Source organism: Glandiceps talaboti, chromosome 15, assembly GCF_964340395.1.
Source record: "Glandiceps talaboti chromosome 15, keGlaTala1.1, whole genome shotgun sequence".
Taxonomy (NCBI): Eukaryota; Metazoa; Hemichordata; class Enteropneusta; family Spengelidae; genus Glandiceps; species Glandiceps talaboti.
Window position 1 is genome coordinate 23,001,933 of NC_135563.1, and position 19,844 is coordinate 23,021,776.

Sequence of the window (19,844 nt, forward strand, 5' to 3'; positions counted from 1 at the left end):
CAAAATGAGTTGTTCACCCTTGCATCCAATCAGGATAAGCTTTACTAGTGTTTGGTAATCGCTGTCCAATCATAATGACCTTCCTATTTTATTCCAACCAATCAGGAGTAGTTTTATACCAGTGCTTATGTTAAAAAAGATTTCAAAACTTTCTCACCCTACAGTAATTTTAATTACAACACAGCTAAAAAAATCACTTTCATTCTGTAACACACAGACAGGATACTAAGTACTCAATTTTTTACATTACAAAGTCAAGGTCAATTTTTCAATATGGACGGTTTACTTTGAATTCTCTATAAAGCATAAATACCAAGTTGTATGCATTTCTTAACACACAACCCTACAATACACATGTTATATTAGCATGATCTCTGTCTGGACATCCTACAGTATTTTGACCAGCGTTTGGAAGTTGCAAAGATTTCTATTCTGTTCCTTGCAGCATAATTTTGATACGAGAATCCTAATTAAAAGGCTGTGTGGAACTTGGGTAGATTTTACCTAGTTATCGCCCATTACAAAGCACTGTAAATAAATAGTGAGCAATATTTTTTTATTTTGGTGTTTATCCGTAAGTTGACCAGAGACAGTCTCTAATGTACCTCAGTGCATACAACAGCATGGCGATTACAAAATAGGAGCCTATAATATTAAAACTTGAATATGCAAAAAAAAGTACATTCTGCCAAAAGTACAAAAATATTTTTCAAGGGAAAAGGATGGCTTGTGAAAACACACACAGTGTATTCTTTCTTCCATATGTAAACTTGCAGTTGAGACAAAAAAAAATATTTTCAATATAGATATTTGTGCAAACAAGATAAACTTGATAACTAACATAAGGTGTACAAAAATATTGCAATACAGTATCCAATACCTTGGTGATGCACAAGTGTTTTAAACCTTGTAAAAGTATTGCACTAAACAAGACACAATAAAGACAGGTTTTGCCATGCAGTTTAAGTACCAATATATACACACTTTAATGATCTTGGCTGGCAAAGACGTACATGAGATTTAGTCATTTCCACAATAATTATAAGTAGATATTTTTTCCAATAACTTACCAAGATTTTATGAATCTTTGATGAGCAGAACAGCACATGATAGTAACATCAAGATTTTAATACTAAATACTGTATGCTCCACACAGTTATAGCAAGATTGTGAATAATACTCATATACTGTATTATGTACCTCTCAAAGTGCCTCTCAGGTATCATTTTAAAGGGGCATGGGCCAGATTTGACATTTTTGTAACATTTTTGGTTTATGTGAAGAATTACACAAGTCACCAGTAATCATGAAATCTGTAGTAGAACAGTTAGGGCAAACTAATAAATGATTTGATGAGGTACTTTTTGGGTGCAATCTGTTACCAGAAAGTGCTGCTGATATCAGGATAGCTGAACAAATGCACATGTACAAATCTGTCTATCCTATATTGATATTTTATATTCTTTTCAGAGTAAAAATCAACATGAGTATGATACAAGATGGTTTTTATATATAGTGTCACAAACTGGCCCATGTCACTTTATAATGGTGAAAATAGCACTAATCACAAATATCAAAAATATTCAAAATACAATGTAAGTAACAATTTTGGACTTTGGACTGAGAGTACCTTACGAAAGCTACAGACTACAGACATTTTGTTGTCTGCGTACAGACACACACAGCACCTGCAATGAATGCCTGCCAACTATTACTAGATTCAAAGGATAGTTATTATTTGTAAATCTTATCTCACCAACAAGATATAAAACTAATCATTTTGGACTCAGAGACCAAACTTTCCTGTTATTGGCAGGTTAAAGGTGTCTGAAATTTAAAACAGCACAGTGTTTTTGTACTCTTTTGTATTTCTGTAACATTGACAACAAAAGACTAACACATGTAATAAATGCTTATAGAGAAAGTATAGATTTGACATATTGTATCATTTATATGAGAGTATAGATTTTTATTTTGAGAGAGAGCATAGATGTTTTAGTACAGTTTATATGAGAGAGCATAGATTTGGTGTGCTTTAGTATCGTTTATATGCCAGTCATGCCTTCTGTGTAAAACACACCACTTCATTGTGATCATAGCCAGTAACACCAAATGCTCGGCCATTCCTATTGGTGAATTTGGCTCCACTAAGTTGTACATCTGTTACACATTCAGAAAATCTGAGTTCAACCTACAAGAAATGAAATGAGATATCACATTAGTTACAAGTTACAACCACACTTCTGTTATGCCTTCACTGAATCTATTACAACCACACTTCTGTCATGCCTTCAATGAATATATTGTATAAAATTATGAAAAGTAAGTCAAAGGATGTGACTTACTACACATCATGTCCCAAAATAAGTACAAAATGACAACACAAAAACATACCTCTGGATACGATTCATTTCCTTTTCTGACTTCCCAAACTCTGACAAAGGAATCTTCACTAGCCGAAACCAACTGAAATCAGAAACAATATTCCATCAATAAAAGGAGTTGTGGTTTTTGAAAGAGTTCAAAGGTCAGATTTTGTATAGAAACAAATTACTGATTGGTTGAAGTTCTGTAGATATCAAATGTATTTTGCCGTAAGAATGTTGTGTGTCATATCGTGACATCTAAACTACATTTGGTACCCAGCAAAGCATGATAGATTCACACCAACTGACTTACCAGGCAAAACATGGTAGATTGACACCAACTGACTTACCAGGCCCGCTGATGGAGCAATATCCATTGCATTTATCCACTTGGCATGTGCACATATCTCGACTTGAACATTACCACTGTTGACATCAAATATACGGATATGTCCTGACCCATAGGCACCAGCAACGTAGTCATTGAATAGACACACAGCAGTACAGGTAGACCTACATAGCAACATAGTATAATGGTGAATAATTCACACTGATCTGATCTCAACTCTCATTACATAGTCAATAACGTGTCAAATAAATCTGTGAAAAGTTAGAATTATTCATCTGAAAACAGAGTTTCTTAAAGTGGAAAACGGGGGCCAATGCTGGATCAGGATTAATATTTGGGTGTGCAAAACAGTTGGGGTAGTAGTTGATGGCAACCTTATGTCCCGGCCATGACACTGGAGGATTAAGAGATGTAAAACAGTTGTCTGACAGAGGTTTAGAGAAAAGCTGGTCTTGAACAAAGCTATGATCCTATTTAATTCCTACATCTCCACTGATAAAATAATAGTACCCAGGTAATGAAAACCAGCAAATTCAAACTTTAGGGTTAAAAGTGCACTAGCTGCAACTAGAATGTTTCTCATGTAATGCCTGCATGGCAAAGATACCCTATATAGGCACAAGATCAACTTGAAGTTTCCCTGAACTCACAAGTAATGGTAGGTAATGTAAAATCATGAAATGACTCTCCAGAACTCATAGTTTATGAAAATGACTAGACTGGCATTCCCCTTTAAGTTGGCACGCTAAATCTTCAACTGAGGCAAATCAGACACAAATAGATTTTCAGATATTGGTACTGGAAATATTCCTAACTTACCCTGAACCAGGTATTTTAGCTAGTCTACTAAATGGAGTTCCTGCTTTCCATATAATAATAGCACCACTGTCATCAGCACTAGCCAACTCATTACCATTATTGCGTAAATCACTGATAGCATATGAATGACCTGTCAAGGTTTCTGCCATGGTTATATTTGGACCTCTAGGTGGAACTGCAAACACCAATAATGTGCCTTTTGCTGTCCCTAAAATAATCAAAATTGCATGTTAATGTTTCTTCTGAAATTTTATTTTTCCTTCTACCAGAAATGATCACGCAAAAGAGTTTTAAAGATTTGGATTAAAAATTTGTGTGTGACAAACAACTATTTATCAGAGCAATTAAGAAAACTGATCCACAACAAAAGATTGATTCAATTTACTTCTAATGGATTCACTAAATAAGACAATTAGGATTCAAACATTGGGGTCTAAAAGTGGCACAAGCTGAATCTATAATTTTTTCTCTCAAGTCAAATTTAATTTTGTATTGTTCAGTCATCTATACAGACTCCTGAACAGTCAAGTAAGTTGGTCAAAAAGAGAAGGGTGTAACAAGTGACAGTTTTGTCAATCTATCATCAACACTGCCAACAGGGAACATCTATAGCACACCAGTGTCACACACTGCATTCAGTTATTTCAGGAATACAACATTGCATACATACGTTTTCAGGTGATCTTTATCGAAACTCATGAGAACTGATATCAATAATATTAATATGAATCTTACCTACAACTATAAAACCTTCACCAGCTCCTGTCACACCACGGGCAAATACTTCACCAGCTAAAAGATGATAAAATTTAAAGTCATTATTTACATAAATATTCAGTTATTCATAAAAGCACATGACAGTGAAAATGAAATCTATAATTTCATAGAATTATTTGTATTTGAGTTAAATGATCCAACTATCTTACTCAACACACGTCATTGATCAAATTAAGATTCTCATCCATAATTTGTATCTACATCAACATTTACACGTATTGGTATAAATGAACTGCAAAATGCTTGTCAGAATGAATGCCTTGTACTACATTAATGAACTGCAAAATGCTTGTCAGAATGAATGCCTTGTACTACATACATGGACTGCAAAATGCTTGTCAGCATGAATGCCTTGTACTGCATTAATGGACTGCAAAATGCTTGTCAGAATGAATGCCTTGTACTACATACCTTGCCCACTGTCTGCACTACCAAATGCATGCCAAAACAGCATAATGGATCCATCAGGTTCAAAAATCTGTCATAAAAAGATAAACAACTAAATTTAACAAGATGTAAAATACCTGTCTGTTGCATTATTCCTTCTGTCTATGATAGACAAACAGACAGACAGACAGACAGACAGACAGACAGGCTGGCTGGCAGGCAGGCAGGCTGGCTGACAGACAACCAGACAGACAGACAGACAGACAGACAGACAGACAGACAGACAGACAGACTGACTGACTGACAGACAGACAGACAGACAGACAGACAGACAGGCTGACTGATAGACACACAAACTGATAGACTGACAGATAGATAGGTAGAATGATAGCTGTAGAAGTATACAAACTGTTAAAGAAACACAGACATATTCATGTAAAGAAAACTACCTTGTTTGTTTATTAAAAGCTGAAATTACACCTTGACTTACCTGTATACCCCTTTGAGATAATATAACAAGCATACTTCTTTGTGTAAATTCACAGAATTTAGCCTGTAATGAATATGGATACAGATTATTTTATTTGAAATTAAATTTGCTCAACACCTTGTTTATAACTTATAAGGAATACGGAGGTAATATCAATATTTGTAAACATCAGTAGAAATAACATTTCAAAATATAAACTTAGAAAATATATAAACTGCATGAAAAAAAGGACTATTTCAAATTCATCAACATACAAAGGCCATTACTATATGGGTACTAAAATTCATTCTTTTACATGCAATTTATCATCAGATTTTATTTTTAATAATTGATGAAAACAGAAATATTTTATTATTTAATAGTAAAACTATAAATTAGATGTCCTTCATCTCTATAGACGAGAACTTTCAATAATGTTAATTCTGAAATGAATGGATAACACATAATGTCATCTCTACGTTGAGGTAGATTGCGCAGAGTACGTTGCCATTAGCAACAGTTTCCAGGGATCCATTTTAAGAACTAAATCAATGCATAACCATTGTCTCCATCCACGCCACACAACTCTAATTATGATATTTTATACCAGATTGCAAGAAGTTTACGAACAGATTGAAGGGGGTATTACATGAAGGAACTCTTACCTGTAAAATCATTGAATTTCCCGACGGTGCTCCCATTTCTTTGCAGCTGACTTGTCGATGCTGTATGTTCATTGCATCGCCGCTACAGTTGGCAATGTTTACCACCGTTTTGTGTACAACAGCGTAACTGGTAACATTTTTATCTGGCATTGACATAACACTCAGATTATTATATAAACATGACGCACTGCCTTTGAGTTGAACCGATTTATCCTTTCGATACATGATTTCTGGTAATGATGATCAGTGATTCGGCTGGCTTTTCCGACTGAAAAGGAATGAACCGGAAGTTTGCTTTCATTGGATGCGCATGCTCAGTTACATTACAGCTGGGAAGCTGGGAGCTGGGCAGGTAGAAAGAGCAGAAGAAGCCGTAGTCTTGCTGCTGGAAGTTCGGGCTTTCTGCCGATATGATAAGCGAACGAAGTTTGCAGCGAGGGAGCTATGTTCGGTCGTGTGTCGTATTGTACCGGAAAAACATCCGAGGTCTAGCAGCTAGACTAAAGAAGCTGCTGTGTTCCACCATGGATGTATTATTAGGGGAGACGCTAACAGAATACTTCTGACGGACGTTGACGATTTCATCTCTACCCCAAACGTTTCTCTTTCTGCTTAAAACAAGTCTAAATAAAACGAGATCTTGAGTGTTGCCGTGTTCTGCACGCTCCAAAAACAAGTTTGTATAGAGGGACTGTGTTTGCATGTGTACAGTATTGCAACTTGTCAAGTCTACTGTCTTGACTTGTGCAAGCTAGTGAATTGGCCAACTGTGCATACAGTAGTGAACCAAAACATTCTCTGAAATGCACAGTCGCTACGTGGGGCTGTAGTAATACTATGAACCCTTTTGTAACGAGCACAAAGTTAGTAATAACTTTGTTGCATGTACCTGTGAAATAAGTCAATCTGAATCTAGTCTAGTATCTAGGTTACCCAACCTCATCTGAATCAAGAAATGCATGCACTTTTTTTTAAATGTCGCCAGAGGGCGCTAGCATACATTGGCATAGAGTTTAGTTATCAACTTTTTAAATTTTACAGGGCCAGGGGTACCGGTAGGTACACCATGGAAATATCACCCACTCGGCACACAGACATAAAGATATGTTTTGGTGTTGAATAGTGGTCATGTGATTTCAGCGTGAGGGCATTTAGTAAAACGTCGTAGTGGGAGGGTATATACGAGGAACTTTGACTTTCACCTTTGTAATCGGCAATTAAAACCCAAAACCGTGTTAATAACATAGTCATTAAGATTTCTCAAGTTTCATTTTTACAAAAGTAAAAGAAAATCGATTCGTTGACTGCACCTGACAGTAGTACTAAAAATATATACAAATATATGTACTTTAAGAGTAACAATAGGGTCAACGTATACTAAATATATACTCGGTCACAGCTGCCATTAGTTATAATCTTTCAGACAAGCACCCCACTTCGTTCGTGATAACTTCTATAAAGGCACTTACTAATACTGCCATTCAGTGTAAATATGATAAAATGTATAGTAAATATAAGTGTCAAATTTTAACTAGGGAATCCTATAACAAAATTTTGACAGCGTATCCAGTAAATTGATATACCTATGGTAATGGACAAGAAGTGAACCCACGTATCAATATTATAATTAATATTCAGTTGACTCGGAAAATACGTCATGTGTATATACAAATACCACAATGTTAAAAATGCCTTTGCACACTTCTTGGTTGAAATAATGATATCATCTGCTTTTTGCTAGTATGCATACACGAACAACTAGCTATATAGTTTAGCTGCTAGATCTCGGATGTTCTTATCATTTTTCTCCGTCTTTGTTTGCTTTTACTCAATCTTATAGATACATTTTGTAGTCATCTATTGGGTTTCATCTTACATGTCAATGATCCATCGTTAATACACTTTCACTACTTTCAGTTGTCACTGCTGTTTTCAAAATTTCATGATAAATTTCAATCATTTTATTCATTTCTGTATTAAAATATCCAAATAGGAACCCTTACCAAATCCTTTGTATTGTCCATATATAGAACTTCTCGGTGCGTGACTAACGACGACTATTAAGTGTAATACTGATCTATCTACAGATGAAATAATTTGTATTTTGACGTAATTTCAATCGATAACATTAAATCTAATTTTGGAAGTTTGTTTTCTGATGACGTCATTAGTCACACACCACTTTTTCTGATGACGTCATTAGTCACACACCACTTCTTATCATATTATGGTTCTAATAGTTCTTCGTAGACTGCACATCACAAAATAAGTTTGATATGTACATGGTGCAAACTGCAAAATAGGAAATGGACACAACAATGGACGTTACCTCTCTTCAAAGCATTCCTACAGGTGTCAAACTGCAGAATAACACTTCTAGAAACATCTCACCAAGTTTCAGTCTCACTGACCAAGTACTTTTTGAGATATAAATTTTTGACCAATATTCACATTTTTACACCTAATTTGCATATTACTGATGAGATCATTGTATGCATTCTTCATCTATATACCCACAGATGCATCCCTGTTAAATTTCAGCCAAATCTGCTGAGTAGTTTTGGAATCATAGGTTTTTGACCAAAAAGACACATTTTTAGCCCTAATTTGCATATTTCTCAGGGAATCATCATGTCATGAACAAATCTTACTTTACACCCCTTAAGAATGTTCCCACCAAATTTCCCACAAATCTGCCCAGTAGTTTCCGAGTTTAAGTTTTTTACCAAAAATCACATTATTTGACCCAAATCACACACCTGTGATGCGATCATTTTCATTTGAACAATTTTCCAACTAGACCCCCACAAGTAATGTCCCCACCAAATACCAAGGCAATCAGTTTGGCAGTTTGTGAGTTTAAGTCGTCCACACACACACACACACACATACATACACAGACAGACAGACCGACAGACAGACAGACAGAGATGGACAGACACCGCTCGATGCCTATAGTAGTACTGAACCTACATTGTAGTTGTTGTGCTAAAAACCTCTTCACTGTAGATCCTATTTATGGTAGTCATTATTCTGTTTCTCTATGAAGTTCTTCTTATTTGAACAAAGTTAACTTGTTGACATGCCCTCCTCATTCCTTTATGCTAATTTTCATAGAGTGATCACACATAAATCTAATCACAGATAACTTAGTTATCTGTGATCTAATGGACATCGTTTGCCTTGAGTCACTGTCAAAATGTTTTTTGGGGGTTTCTCAGTTTCTCCAAGTTCGTATGGATTGTGAATATATATCTCCTAAAGTTGTTTATCCTAGACTCATTTTTACAGCTCAATTATTGTCACTGTAGTGGCAAACGTCTCCTTCTGTCACCATGCAAGGTATATAAATAATATTTAAATTCAAGGGAAATGTTACGAATTTAGATGTAGCTCCGTTTTTATAAACTACAGCGGGTTATAAAGATCCTTGTGACATACAGGTTGAAATGAAATACACAAATAAACTAAAACTCAGGAACTGGTTATTATATTGTACAAGATATCACCTTTATTTCAAAATCAAAAGATGCAATATTTACACTTCACACCAAGAAGTTGCATATCTATGATACACTGTCTGTATTTCCTTATTTCAATATTTCAGTATACACCGTTCATCCCTATGAACACTATTCTGTCTCTTGACGTATGCATTGCTTTGAACCAAAAGTACCAAAACATGGTCAGTTCATGTGTGAGTGTGCCGACTTCAGTTCAGTTCAGCACATGAGGTCTATACCAGTAAGTGCCACATTAGTCTATGTAGTAATCAACTCTTGAGTTCTAACCAATGATCAATGTGGCCAGTATGACCTCGATCTGACCTTTTTTAACACTTACAGTTAGTATCTTAGATAAAATTAGGCACAAGAAACAAAGGAAGTATACTATGGAACTGTGACTCACTGAACTTACACTATAGGTAAGTTATACTTGGTAAATGATCAAAGCACACAAAGTATCAGTTAACATTCATAAGTAGTAAAATATGGCAGTTTCCTTAAAATAAATGTAAATTCATATGACATGTCTCATAAACATAGCATTGCTCTGATATGACATATCCAAAATGTCTTCATCCCTTGAGTGACGTAATTCACGACTACTATGTCCTGCATAGTCAATTGAGATCACTTCACACTCTGTCACTTTCCTTTGCTATGTCCATCTTCTTTCACTAGTTTGAGGTTGTGATCATAATGCAATATGGTATCATCTTTTCCGAACCAACGTCTTATAAATATTCTCTGCAGTGCTACACTTCAGGTTTATTGATATATTGTCTATATTGGTCCTTAACTCATCAACTGTCATGCATATCATTTTTAAAAACTTTTTAGTAGGTAACAAAGACAAAAAAATAACTGCCTCAAGTTTCTGTTTGATTATAGTTGACAGCTATGTGAATCCAATCAGTTTTGTCTGGTTGCTGGAAGGACTGTAAATGCTTTAGAGTTCAAATGTGTAAATTTTATTTTGACAATTTTATAGAAATAGAAAACTATGTAAAATCTATTTATTTTGAACACTATAGAAACATGAGTAAATAAATTAATATAGAACAACTTTGTGTCTTTACAGAGTTACAATATATATACAATGCAAATCACTAGAAGTATTACAAACAAGACAGCTATATAGCCCAAGTCCTGCAATACTCAATACTTTGGTATAGTATAAATTAACAATATAAGATCTCACCAAACCATCTCAACTAAGACTAATAAATGATTCTATACCTACAACTCAGTCTAGACACTGAATTATACATTTTAAATAGATAAACTATTTCAGAGAACACAGCTGACTTCCTGACTGATTATAAAGTAATAAAGTACTGATATACTTAAATGTTGACATATAGAACACATCTGCGATGGTTCGTCAATCCGTTTCCAAATCTACTTTCTTTTTCTTTGAAATACAACTTTTATTCCTCAACCAACAGCAATGTGTCATTCAATGTCAATATATCTCTAGAAAGTGATGTCAAATAATTTAAATGACATTTCAGTGGCATGTTATCATCATGACCTTTATACTACAATCCAAGTGAATTTAACATTTGACAAGTGACATGGTACTTTCGATTCTTTTTGACATCAATGTTTGATTCTGTTATTGTATCATTGTATATTCTTAAACTAGGTATGACCATCGGGGGTACAGCAACTTTCTTACCAACCATGCCTCTGACTGAGAATACCTTTCACAATGCAATAAAACTTCTCAAAACTTATTTTACGTACCTTATAATATTTAGCTTATATAGTTATATATAGTTTTAATTTCAATATACGTGTAAGAATGGAGTATTGTAAGTGGTTTAATTGTCCACAAGTTTCAAACCATGTACTGGTTCCTGGACAACAACTGTAAATTTCTATGTATGTACACACTCGTCACACAGATGAGAAAAAGTTCAACATAGATTAGGTTAACACAAAGGTAAATTAAAATCAATGAAAATCAAAACTGAATACTTTCATGTAGTTGGCAATAACAATGTGTACTAAGTCTTGCTGATCCAACTTTTTATACTTCTTTCAAACAACTGTACAAGTATCTCTGTATTTTCTGGAGAGAGAAAAAAAGGAAATATCTACCAGCATACTTGTTTATCAATATGCCTATACTTCCACTGAGAAAAAGAATATCTAATGAATCAGTAAGTTAAAACTTCACATGATAAATTTCACTTGCTAATATTGCTTCACAGGTGTGTTAAATTACAACAGCTGATCCTAGTAGCTGATGGTAGTCTTTGCAGATATTCCTTACTATGGAATACTTATAAGTGCAGATGACATATCAGATTTCTGAATGCTAACAAACTGTACTGATGACATAGTTGAGTCTATGTGGCCCTAAATTTTGAACACTCCACCGATTATTTAACTTTGATGGTGAGTCCTCCACTGGAACTTCCAGCTGCTGTTTTCTCTAACACAGAATTTACAAACTCAGGTGTATGTCCAGCAACCATTTGCCCTGAAATTATAACAGAATGATTATAATCAAGAGGAAACTGTAAGGAGCACAAATACACTCATATGACCAAGTAATATGAACTTACCTTTAAGTTGATACACACACATGCACATGCACACGCACACTCACTCACTCACTCACTCACTCACTCACTCACTCACTCACTCACTCACTCACTCACTCACACACACACACACACACACACACACACACACACACACACACACACACAGCACATAGATATGTGCATGTACACATGCATACACACACAGAATCAGACATAGGCAAATACACTGTACACCAAATGTACCCGAACAGGCTTAATCAACATATACAAATGACAGACATATGCGCGCACACACACACACACACACCCCCCCCCCCTCCCAACACAACTGGCTGTCATTCAAAATTGCTATAAATGATCTAATGGTATATATCAGGAGAGTGTTTTTTTTCACTTACCTAAGCCACCTTTGATGAGTTTGTCCAGTTTTTCAGTCAATGTATCTCCATATTGTTCATCAGGATACTGAGCTCTCTGAACTATCTCATGTCTGATAGTTGTCAACACATGTCGAAGTCTCTCTGGTGACACAAACAAAATTTTAAGGCCTAGCTTAAAAAGTTGTGTGGTTCCGATTACACTCAATTTTAGAATAGGTTGGGTAGGTAGATTTTTTATTTTAATTTTTTTTAATATATTTTTTTCATATGTGTGTGTCTTGTTCAGGTAGTTACGTTTTCTGTTGTTTTCCATATGGTCTCTGTGTTATTGGTTTCGTCTCATCAGATGTACAACCATTACTGATTGGAAGAACAGTTTTATATTGTCATTTTAAGTTGATGTCAGTCTCCGCGTCCACTATTTGTTGCGAGACTTCACAAATTTCACGACTTTATTATTTTTTCTTGAATACGTTAAAAAAAGTTCATGGTTGGTGTGAAAAACTAGGTGGGGTTGGGTAACTGGAATCAAACAATTTTTTTTAGGCCTAATATGACTTTTGTTCAAGGATTTGATTCCTTAGTTTGCAGACTTGAATTATTATTGATTGAGTGCCTAAATTCTTATTACTTGTAATGTCATTCTATCAAACTTAAAATACAACGAAAAAGGTTGACTCACTCTCATGTGTGCCTTTTAATATTCATAACCTTTAATAAATGTACTTACGATGTTCATCATCCAAACCATGAAGTTTGACTTTGTTGGCTTCATGTTGTGCTTTCTTCTTTAGTCTACATGCTCTAAAATGCAGAAAAATAATAAAGGGTATTTCCATCATGCAATAGATAGTTGTACATTATAATATATACATATTTGTTGTTATTTATTTACCATCCAACAGGTATTGCCAAATAACAGGAAGAGGGCCTCAGTGTTAGTGCAGGAGGAAACTGGCATGTCCAGGGAAAACCTGCATTGTTCAGTAGAGTCAAACTGGATGACACTCTTCTTACTTATAGCATGGCAGTAAATTCAATCAAACCCAGAATGGGTTCAAACTCCAACTGCAGTGGTAAGAGGCAAGTGGTTTAACCACTAGACCACTGACAACCCTAACACTTGACTAGTACACTCTACTGTGCCAAGTTAAAACTTACAGAAAAGGATGAGGGAACATTCAAAAATCTAGTGGAAAGACATTTTTATACTCCATTAAGTAATTCAAATTGATCCAACATTTTGACTGTATACCATTTAAAGCTGATATAGGAGTGAAAATACAGAGTTTGCAGTAATAGAACATTTTATACTCGATACATGCATGGGTTGTAGAACTGAAGTACTAAATAGCCATGGGATGACAAGCTATTCATTCATCACACTTGTTTGAATCTTCTTAATCTGGTATGTATACTGAAATTATAGTATAAACTGATTCCTGGCATCATGACTAGCAGCTGTACTTTAACATTCTACAAGACTCTAACAAGGGCAAAAGGCGAGGTTCACTTTGTAGTCTTTTCAACGGTGTATCAAATGGCAACTACCTCACGAAGTAGTGAACATTGAGTGGTACCAAAATTGTACATGATACTGCTTTGTGCCTATTATTCTCAAGAACAGATTTTCCATGCCATATTCTAAACCATTGTTCACCTTTATACGATTTACATTGGAAAATCATTCTCTTCTGATATTATCCAAGAGTACACATATATGCTGAACATCTGTCTTTTGTGAATACAGGCAGTAAGATTGCATGCACAGACAAACTATTTGTGATCCTGAAAAGCATTGACTATATTTAGCAAGGTGAGCTCAACTTCAGTAGACTAACCTTGAAGCAAGTTTATTCTTTTCCTTTCGAGACCTCTGTCTTGCATTGACTGGCAGTTCACTCACTGGTGTCAGATCACTGATGATTTTGTTTAGTTTACGTAGCTCATTACCAATGTGTAATAATCTTCTTGGGTTGGGTGTCAAGTCTTCTGAATCGCTTCGTCTACTTTTCCCCACTTTTTTCGACAAGTGTGAGCCTGAATGAGGAGTGGGGAAAACAAGTGTATCTTTACCAATCTTTAGTGACTTAGCTGAGGTCACCAACCAGATTGTGTCTTTCTGGTTACCATGCTGACGCCCACTTTGGGTGAGACAGCTGTCAGATACTGGATGTCCTGCATAATAGGTACATTATCAGTTATTGCCATGAACACGTCTTGAATAGACTTATAAAGCCCTCTTGATATATGATATATAACATACATCTTTTTACACAAGCTTTGTCACACCCACCGTAAATTTTCTTCAGGCCTGTTCCTTTCTACAATTGCATTCATCACTGGATAACAGCTATACAGTTTTATAATCCATAAAACAGTATATTTTAACAATTAACTATGTACCTGTATGACCACTTGACCTGTCATCTGGCATTTTTGTTTCTTCATCACTATCATCCTCATCATCATCATCTTCTTCCATCATGTACTCCTCCTCCTCCTCCTCCTCTTCTTCTTCTTCTTCTTCTTCGTCTTCATCTTCCATCTCCTCATCATGGTCACTGGCAAACCCTTCATCATTAGACTCTATGTCATCTCTATCCTCACTTTCTTTTGGTGAGTTATGCTCATACTAAAAATCAATAGGGTAAAAAGACAGGTTTTTATGGCTCATGTCAGATTAAGATTAGCATGTTGAGTGTCAAAAAAAACAGTTGTCTAACACAGTTGTATAAAATATTGGTACTTGAATCATAATAATGTAGAGATATTATTCAAGTTTGTCCCCCACTACGCATTTCACTCACTGGTTCAGACCCAATTTAGTATACTTTGATTTAAGGATATGACAGACAAATGAACAGGTTTTGTTTCTACTTCAAATAACAGCATCACACAAGGAAATTGGAACCCAGGGCTATAGAATGTGTTCTGTACAACAATATTACATTACCTTAAAGACTGTACTCATATAGTCATGTCCATTGTTATTTCGAACCCCATTTCGTGCTTGACTGGCTGGCTGATCCTCATTCTCATCATGAATAAATTCTTTGATTTCTTCCCATTTTCTGTCCATGCTTGATTCATTCACTGGCACTGTGTCTGGTGATTCTCGCTTGATAGTCATTTTATTGGCCTTGGAGATAAAAAGGCTGCTGTAATCTGTAAGTTTTGACTCGTTTTGTGACAGACATTGCCCTCTTTCATCCTCTCTGTTGACAGTGCTACATCTCTCCCTTACCACGGGGACTTCAGTCTTTTGGTCTCCTTGGAGACAGTCTGTTTTTTTGTTGATGGGGATTTGTTTCAGAGTGACTTCATCCTCAGATTTTTCATCCTTTGCATTACAGGTGGCCATTTTGGATGGCTTCTGACTCTGAAATGTCTTTTTGTCGGTATCAATGCCTGTGATGAGGGTTTGGTTACCACACACCTTGTTTTGTCCACTGTTCACTTTATGGTTTACCATCTGTTTCTGGAGGTCTGGGTGGTAAAATGAATCTATGATTGGCTGAGAGTCCTCCATGTTTAACTCTGCGAGAGTTGGTCCATGTGAAATATCATCCTGATTTTGCAGGGGGCTGGACACGTCGATGTCAAAGAAATCACTTTCCTGGGAACCCCATAGTGAATCTCGCCCACTATCACCAAACACATTGAAGCTGTCATTCAAAGACATGTCTCCAGGGAAACCTGTAACACTGTCTAGATCAGGCAATTCCTTCCAAGTCTCACTTTGACAATATGTCTCCTTGACTGCCACTTTGTCCATTCCATGTACATCTCCTTCATACATGAAGCAAGACTGGGGACTGCTAGAGCACTGAGATACGTTATCAGCAGACAGGCATCTTTCCTTTGTTCGCATGCAGTAAAAGTCACTCTGCAAATCACCGTATGTACACTCCATATCAAACTGAAAGGGCTGCAAGAAAGTAGAGTGCGTTGAGCCCAATAATTAGTACTATAGTATTTAAATGTTTAGATGCATTCTTTATCTGGGCACTCATAGCAATACTCCATTGAATTTCACCTGGGTTTACATCTTTTGACCCAAAAAAAAAAACTTTTAACATTTTACTCATGCATGTATCACTGATCAGATGACTTTGTCCAGATCATTCCATCAGATACACCTCTGATACTATCCATTGAATTAAGTGTCACAAGTATGGGATAAGCATTTCTAGTGTTTAAACACACACACACCATATATGAAACATTACCTAAACTTATTTTTAGTGGTGCTAAAAGATAACTAAATATTGACTCACAGTGATGTATGTTCCTCTTTCTCGTTCCATTGGTGTTACTCCTTCCCAATGAACAAGTGAATTGGATGGTAACCTCCTGGTTAGTTGCAGCTAAAACAGTAACTTTAGTAAAATGAATGTGTCAACAGTTCTGTCAAGATTTCTCCAACCACAAGGGTAATTCTGTTCGATGTCTTCTACCAATTTTATAATTGGCCTGCTAGGATTTATTCACTGGAATGAAAACAATGATAAAAGAACTAGATAATTAGACAATTACATTAACTGGGGACATGCTGCAAGAACTTAAAATAATCAACAACATTGACAAATGTTCGGTTCCACTAGAGAAATCTACACACACTAATACGAGGGGACATGCTGCAAAACTCCAGAAACAGCATGCATGACTAGAAACGCGGAAGAATTGTTTTCCTGTTCATATTGTTACTGAATGGAACTCATTACCAGACTATGTTGTACTTTCCAAGGACATCAACAAATTCAAGAATAACATTGATCAACACTTCTACACCAGATTCTGATTGGATGTTATTGAAAACAAACACTGCATTTTGAAACAATACTACAAGGTCTTCTCTCCCCCAACACATGGACACACGTTATGCACACGATTGCAACACCCATGGTGCACGCACACATGCACACACACACACACACACCCACCACCACCACCACCACCACCACCAACAACAACAACAAAAACAACAACAATAATAATAATAATAATACTAATAAACACAACCACACATTCTCTTCCATCCCTTCTCTCCTATACTTAGGCATCCTTTGTAAGTTGCAAATTAACCCTTTGTAAGTGTCATATAATTGATACACCTCTCTGTAAATAGGTCAATAGAATGACAATTAGATTAACTGGGTCAATTGAGTGTATAGTGCTGAAAACAATACAATATTTTTTTCAATAAACTTCAATATATTGTGTGAAATTCCAATACAACTATTATTCAACTGGTCAGGTTTTTGAGAAATACATTAACAATTTATCAACAGAAAAGACAACCCTAGCTTTATCCTAACAATGTATATCAACTGTCCTAAATTCCTACTCTCCACCACCATATTTGTCTTGTACAGGTGAGGTACAATACATTGCATGGTGCACAGAATAAATAGTTTGAATATTTAATCCCTCTGAATATTCCATGTAGTTACTTCAATCTCAAGGAAGTTACTTTAAAAATAGAACATTCAATCTCAAACTAATGAATAATTTTGCATGGCAATTCCTGGTGAATGTTAGTGTTACAAAGGTGGTTTAATACTGGATCAACTGTCTTTATTATGAAACATTCAAAATAAACTATTTTCTTTTTTTTACATTTTGACATATCCACTACTCCATTAACTTTCTGATTGTGAATAAGACTTTGCTACAGTTTTTATTTGTATAAACAATGTTTGTCTCAATCACTCAGAGGACGGTGGTATTTCTGGTCAGTATATCGAACATATATTTATTTATTTATTTATTTATTTATTTATATATCTAATTATTGGCACAACACATGACTAGCATATATTGGTAACATTTCATATTTTAAATAACCTGTACAGGTGTACAATGAATGTTATCTATTCCCTCCGATTTTCGTCAACATAGTCAATGACAACGTCTACCCAACGTAGAATACACGATGGAGTTTCACAACAGATGAAACATGAAGCCCTTCACTGAAGCAGCAGCAGGACATTTTTACCTATTATAAGATCAGAACTGTGTGTGGTCTCCGACACCGGGTATGGGGCATTCCTTGTTGTTCACCATGGTGGCAAAAGAAGGGGTAGGTGCAAATACCCGATTTGAGGTTGGATAAAGTTCTAAACACAGAGGATAAGACAGTGCCCTACAACAAATGTTCTGGAATGAACCATGAGTTCACAATATTGTGTAACTGGTTTGCTGTACATAACGAATGTAACTGCACGACTTGTGAGGTTGGTCACCAAATTCGAACAAATCAATCCATCTCGCCTCTGTTGGCAAGAACTAAACTCCTCAAACTGTACCAATATTTACATTACAGCACAAAATACGGAGAAACACTACATTACAAGGATACAAATGTCAACATATAACATATGCGGAAATTGTAGAAGATAAAAATACGTACCTTGTACCCAGCGACAGTGTTTTTGTTTTCGATCCAAGGTTGATGGGTAGTCCGGCACTTTTTTCGTTGCAAAATACAAATTATCCTCGATTTTGATAACTAAAATTGCACTTGACATATACTTCAGTCGTTGATCAATACATGGGCTGCATTTAGTGACCAATTTCGCTTGCAGAAGTGTGAAATTCGTGCTTTTTGCAGAAAAACATCTCTTCGATATTTGTCGATTTTTGTTATGGTACTGTCAGTGACATCTCAAAGTCCCGTGACTTGCGATGTTTACAACAAGCTGACCAATCAATATCCATATCATGTACATATTTGCATATCTCATTTGTAGATCCGCCCAGTATTCAATGCAGATTACCAGGCACACATGGGGAGAGTTGCACAATACTGACAAAAAAACCGAACGGTTTGAGACATTTTGCAAGGATTTTCAGAGAAGTCGACGTATAAATTAAAAGTGAAGCTATATCATTTGTCGTACATGAGGGATTCTTAAATTCTTGACCTCGAACCGTTTTTGCTTATTCCATTTTGTGATTCACGTACACAAAATTCTCCCAACACAATCAAAACTGGTTTGAACGAGTCCGTACCAGGATGTCATGTGAGAGTCACATGACCACTATTTACAACTTTTACGTCAGCATACAGGGACGAGAAAATTGCGAAATCATCACCCTCGACATCACATAATACTAAAACATGACCGCAGTGCAGCATAGAATGTCAAAAATATTTACTAAAACGTATAGTCGTGAAAGAAGGATATTTTTTCACTGAAATGATGAAGGAAAATTCTAACTGTATTCATTCTTTTGGAGATCAATATATAAATTAAAATCTACACTCTGAAAGAGGTGCAGCAACCAAGGTTGCATCATTTGTTTTGGATTTATTCAACCTCACGTCGTCAGTGTTTGTGTTGCAATATACGACGATAAAGGTGATTGACCTTATACATTCCTTGCAGTGGGATTTTCCACTGCAATGCGGTAATCTTACTCAAGTTGACCTCTGAAACGATGATCATTGCACAGGCAAGAAAACAATAACAATGCCACAGCCTGGCCAGGCTTAAAAACTGAAACAGTTCGCGGTTGCTACTTTATTTGCATATATGAGAATATACAAAATAGAAATTTAATAT

The 19,844-nt window shown here is 35.7% G+C and overlaps 2 protein-coding genes across 3 annotated transcripts; both read right to left on the reverse strand.

Annotated features, from left to right (window-relative positions):
• Positions 1–1,496: 1,496 nt before the first annotated feature.
• LOC144446784 (WD repeat-containing protein 54-like) lies at positions 1,497–6,083 on the reverse strand. Its single transcript, XM_078136619.1, has 8 exons — positions 5,833–6,083; positions 5,189–5,251; positions 4,723–4,789; positions 4,270–4,326; positions 3,535–3,742; positions 2,717–2,879; positions 2,395–2,466; positions 1,497–2,191 (listed from the first exon to the last, which is right to left on the reverse strand). Exons 1-8 carry the CDS (start codon positions 6,055–6,057, stop codon positions 2,057–2,059), a joined length of 990 nt encoding a protein of 329 aa, XP_077992745.1. The 5' UTR covers positions 6,058–6,083; the 3' UTR covers positions 1,497–2,056.
• Positions 6,084–9,327: 3,244 nt separating this feature from the next.
• LOC144446115 (CREB3 regulatory factor-like) lies at positions 9,328–18,952 on the reverse strand. Of its 2 annotated transcripts, none has more exons than XM_078135825.1 (8): positions 18,689–18,952; positions 16,554–16,766; positions 15,230–16,204; positions 14,680–14,908; positions 14,115–14,451; positions 13,004–13,077; positions 12,292–12,414; positions 9,328–11,826 (listed from the first exon to the last, which is right to left on the reverse strand). In XM_078135825.1, the coding sequence occupies exons 2-8, from the start codon at positions 16,581–16,583 to the stop codon at positions 11,726–11,728; spliced, it is 1,869 nt and encodes a 622-aa protein (XP_077991951.1). In that variant the 5' UTR covers positions 16,584–16,766; positions 18,689–18,952; the 3' UTR covers positions 9,328–11,725. The 2 variants fall into 2 exon arrangements, with proteins under 2 accessions (XP_077991951.1, XP_077991953.1); XM_078135827.1 differs by having other exon boundaries at positions 14,115–14,313; positions 18,689–18,951.
• Positions 18,953–19,844: the final 892 nt, after the last annotated feature.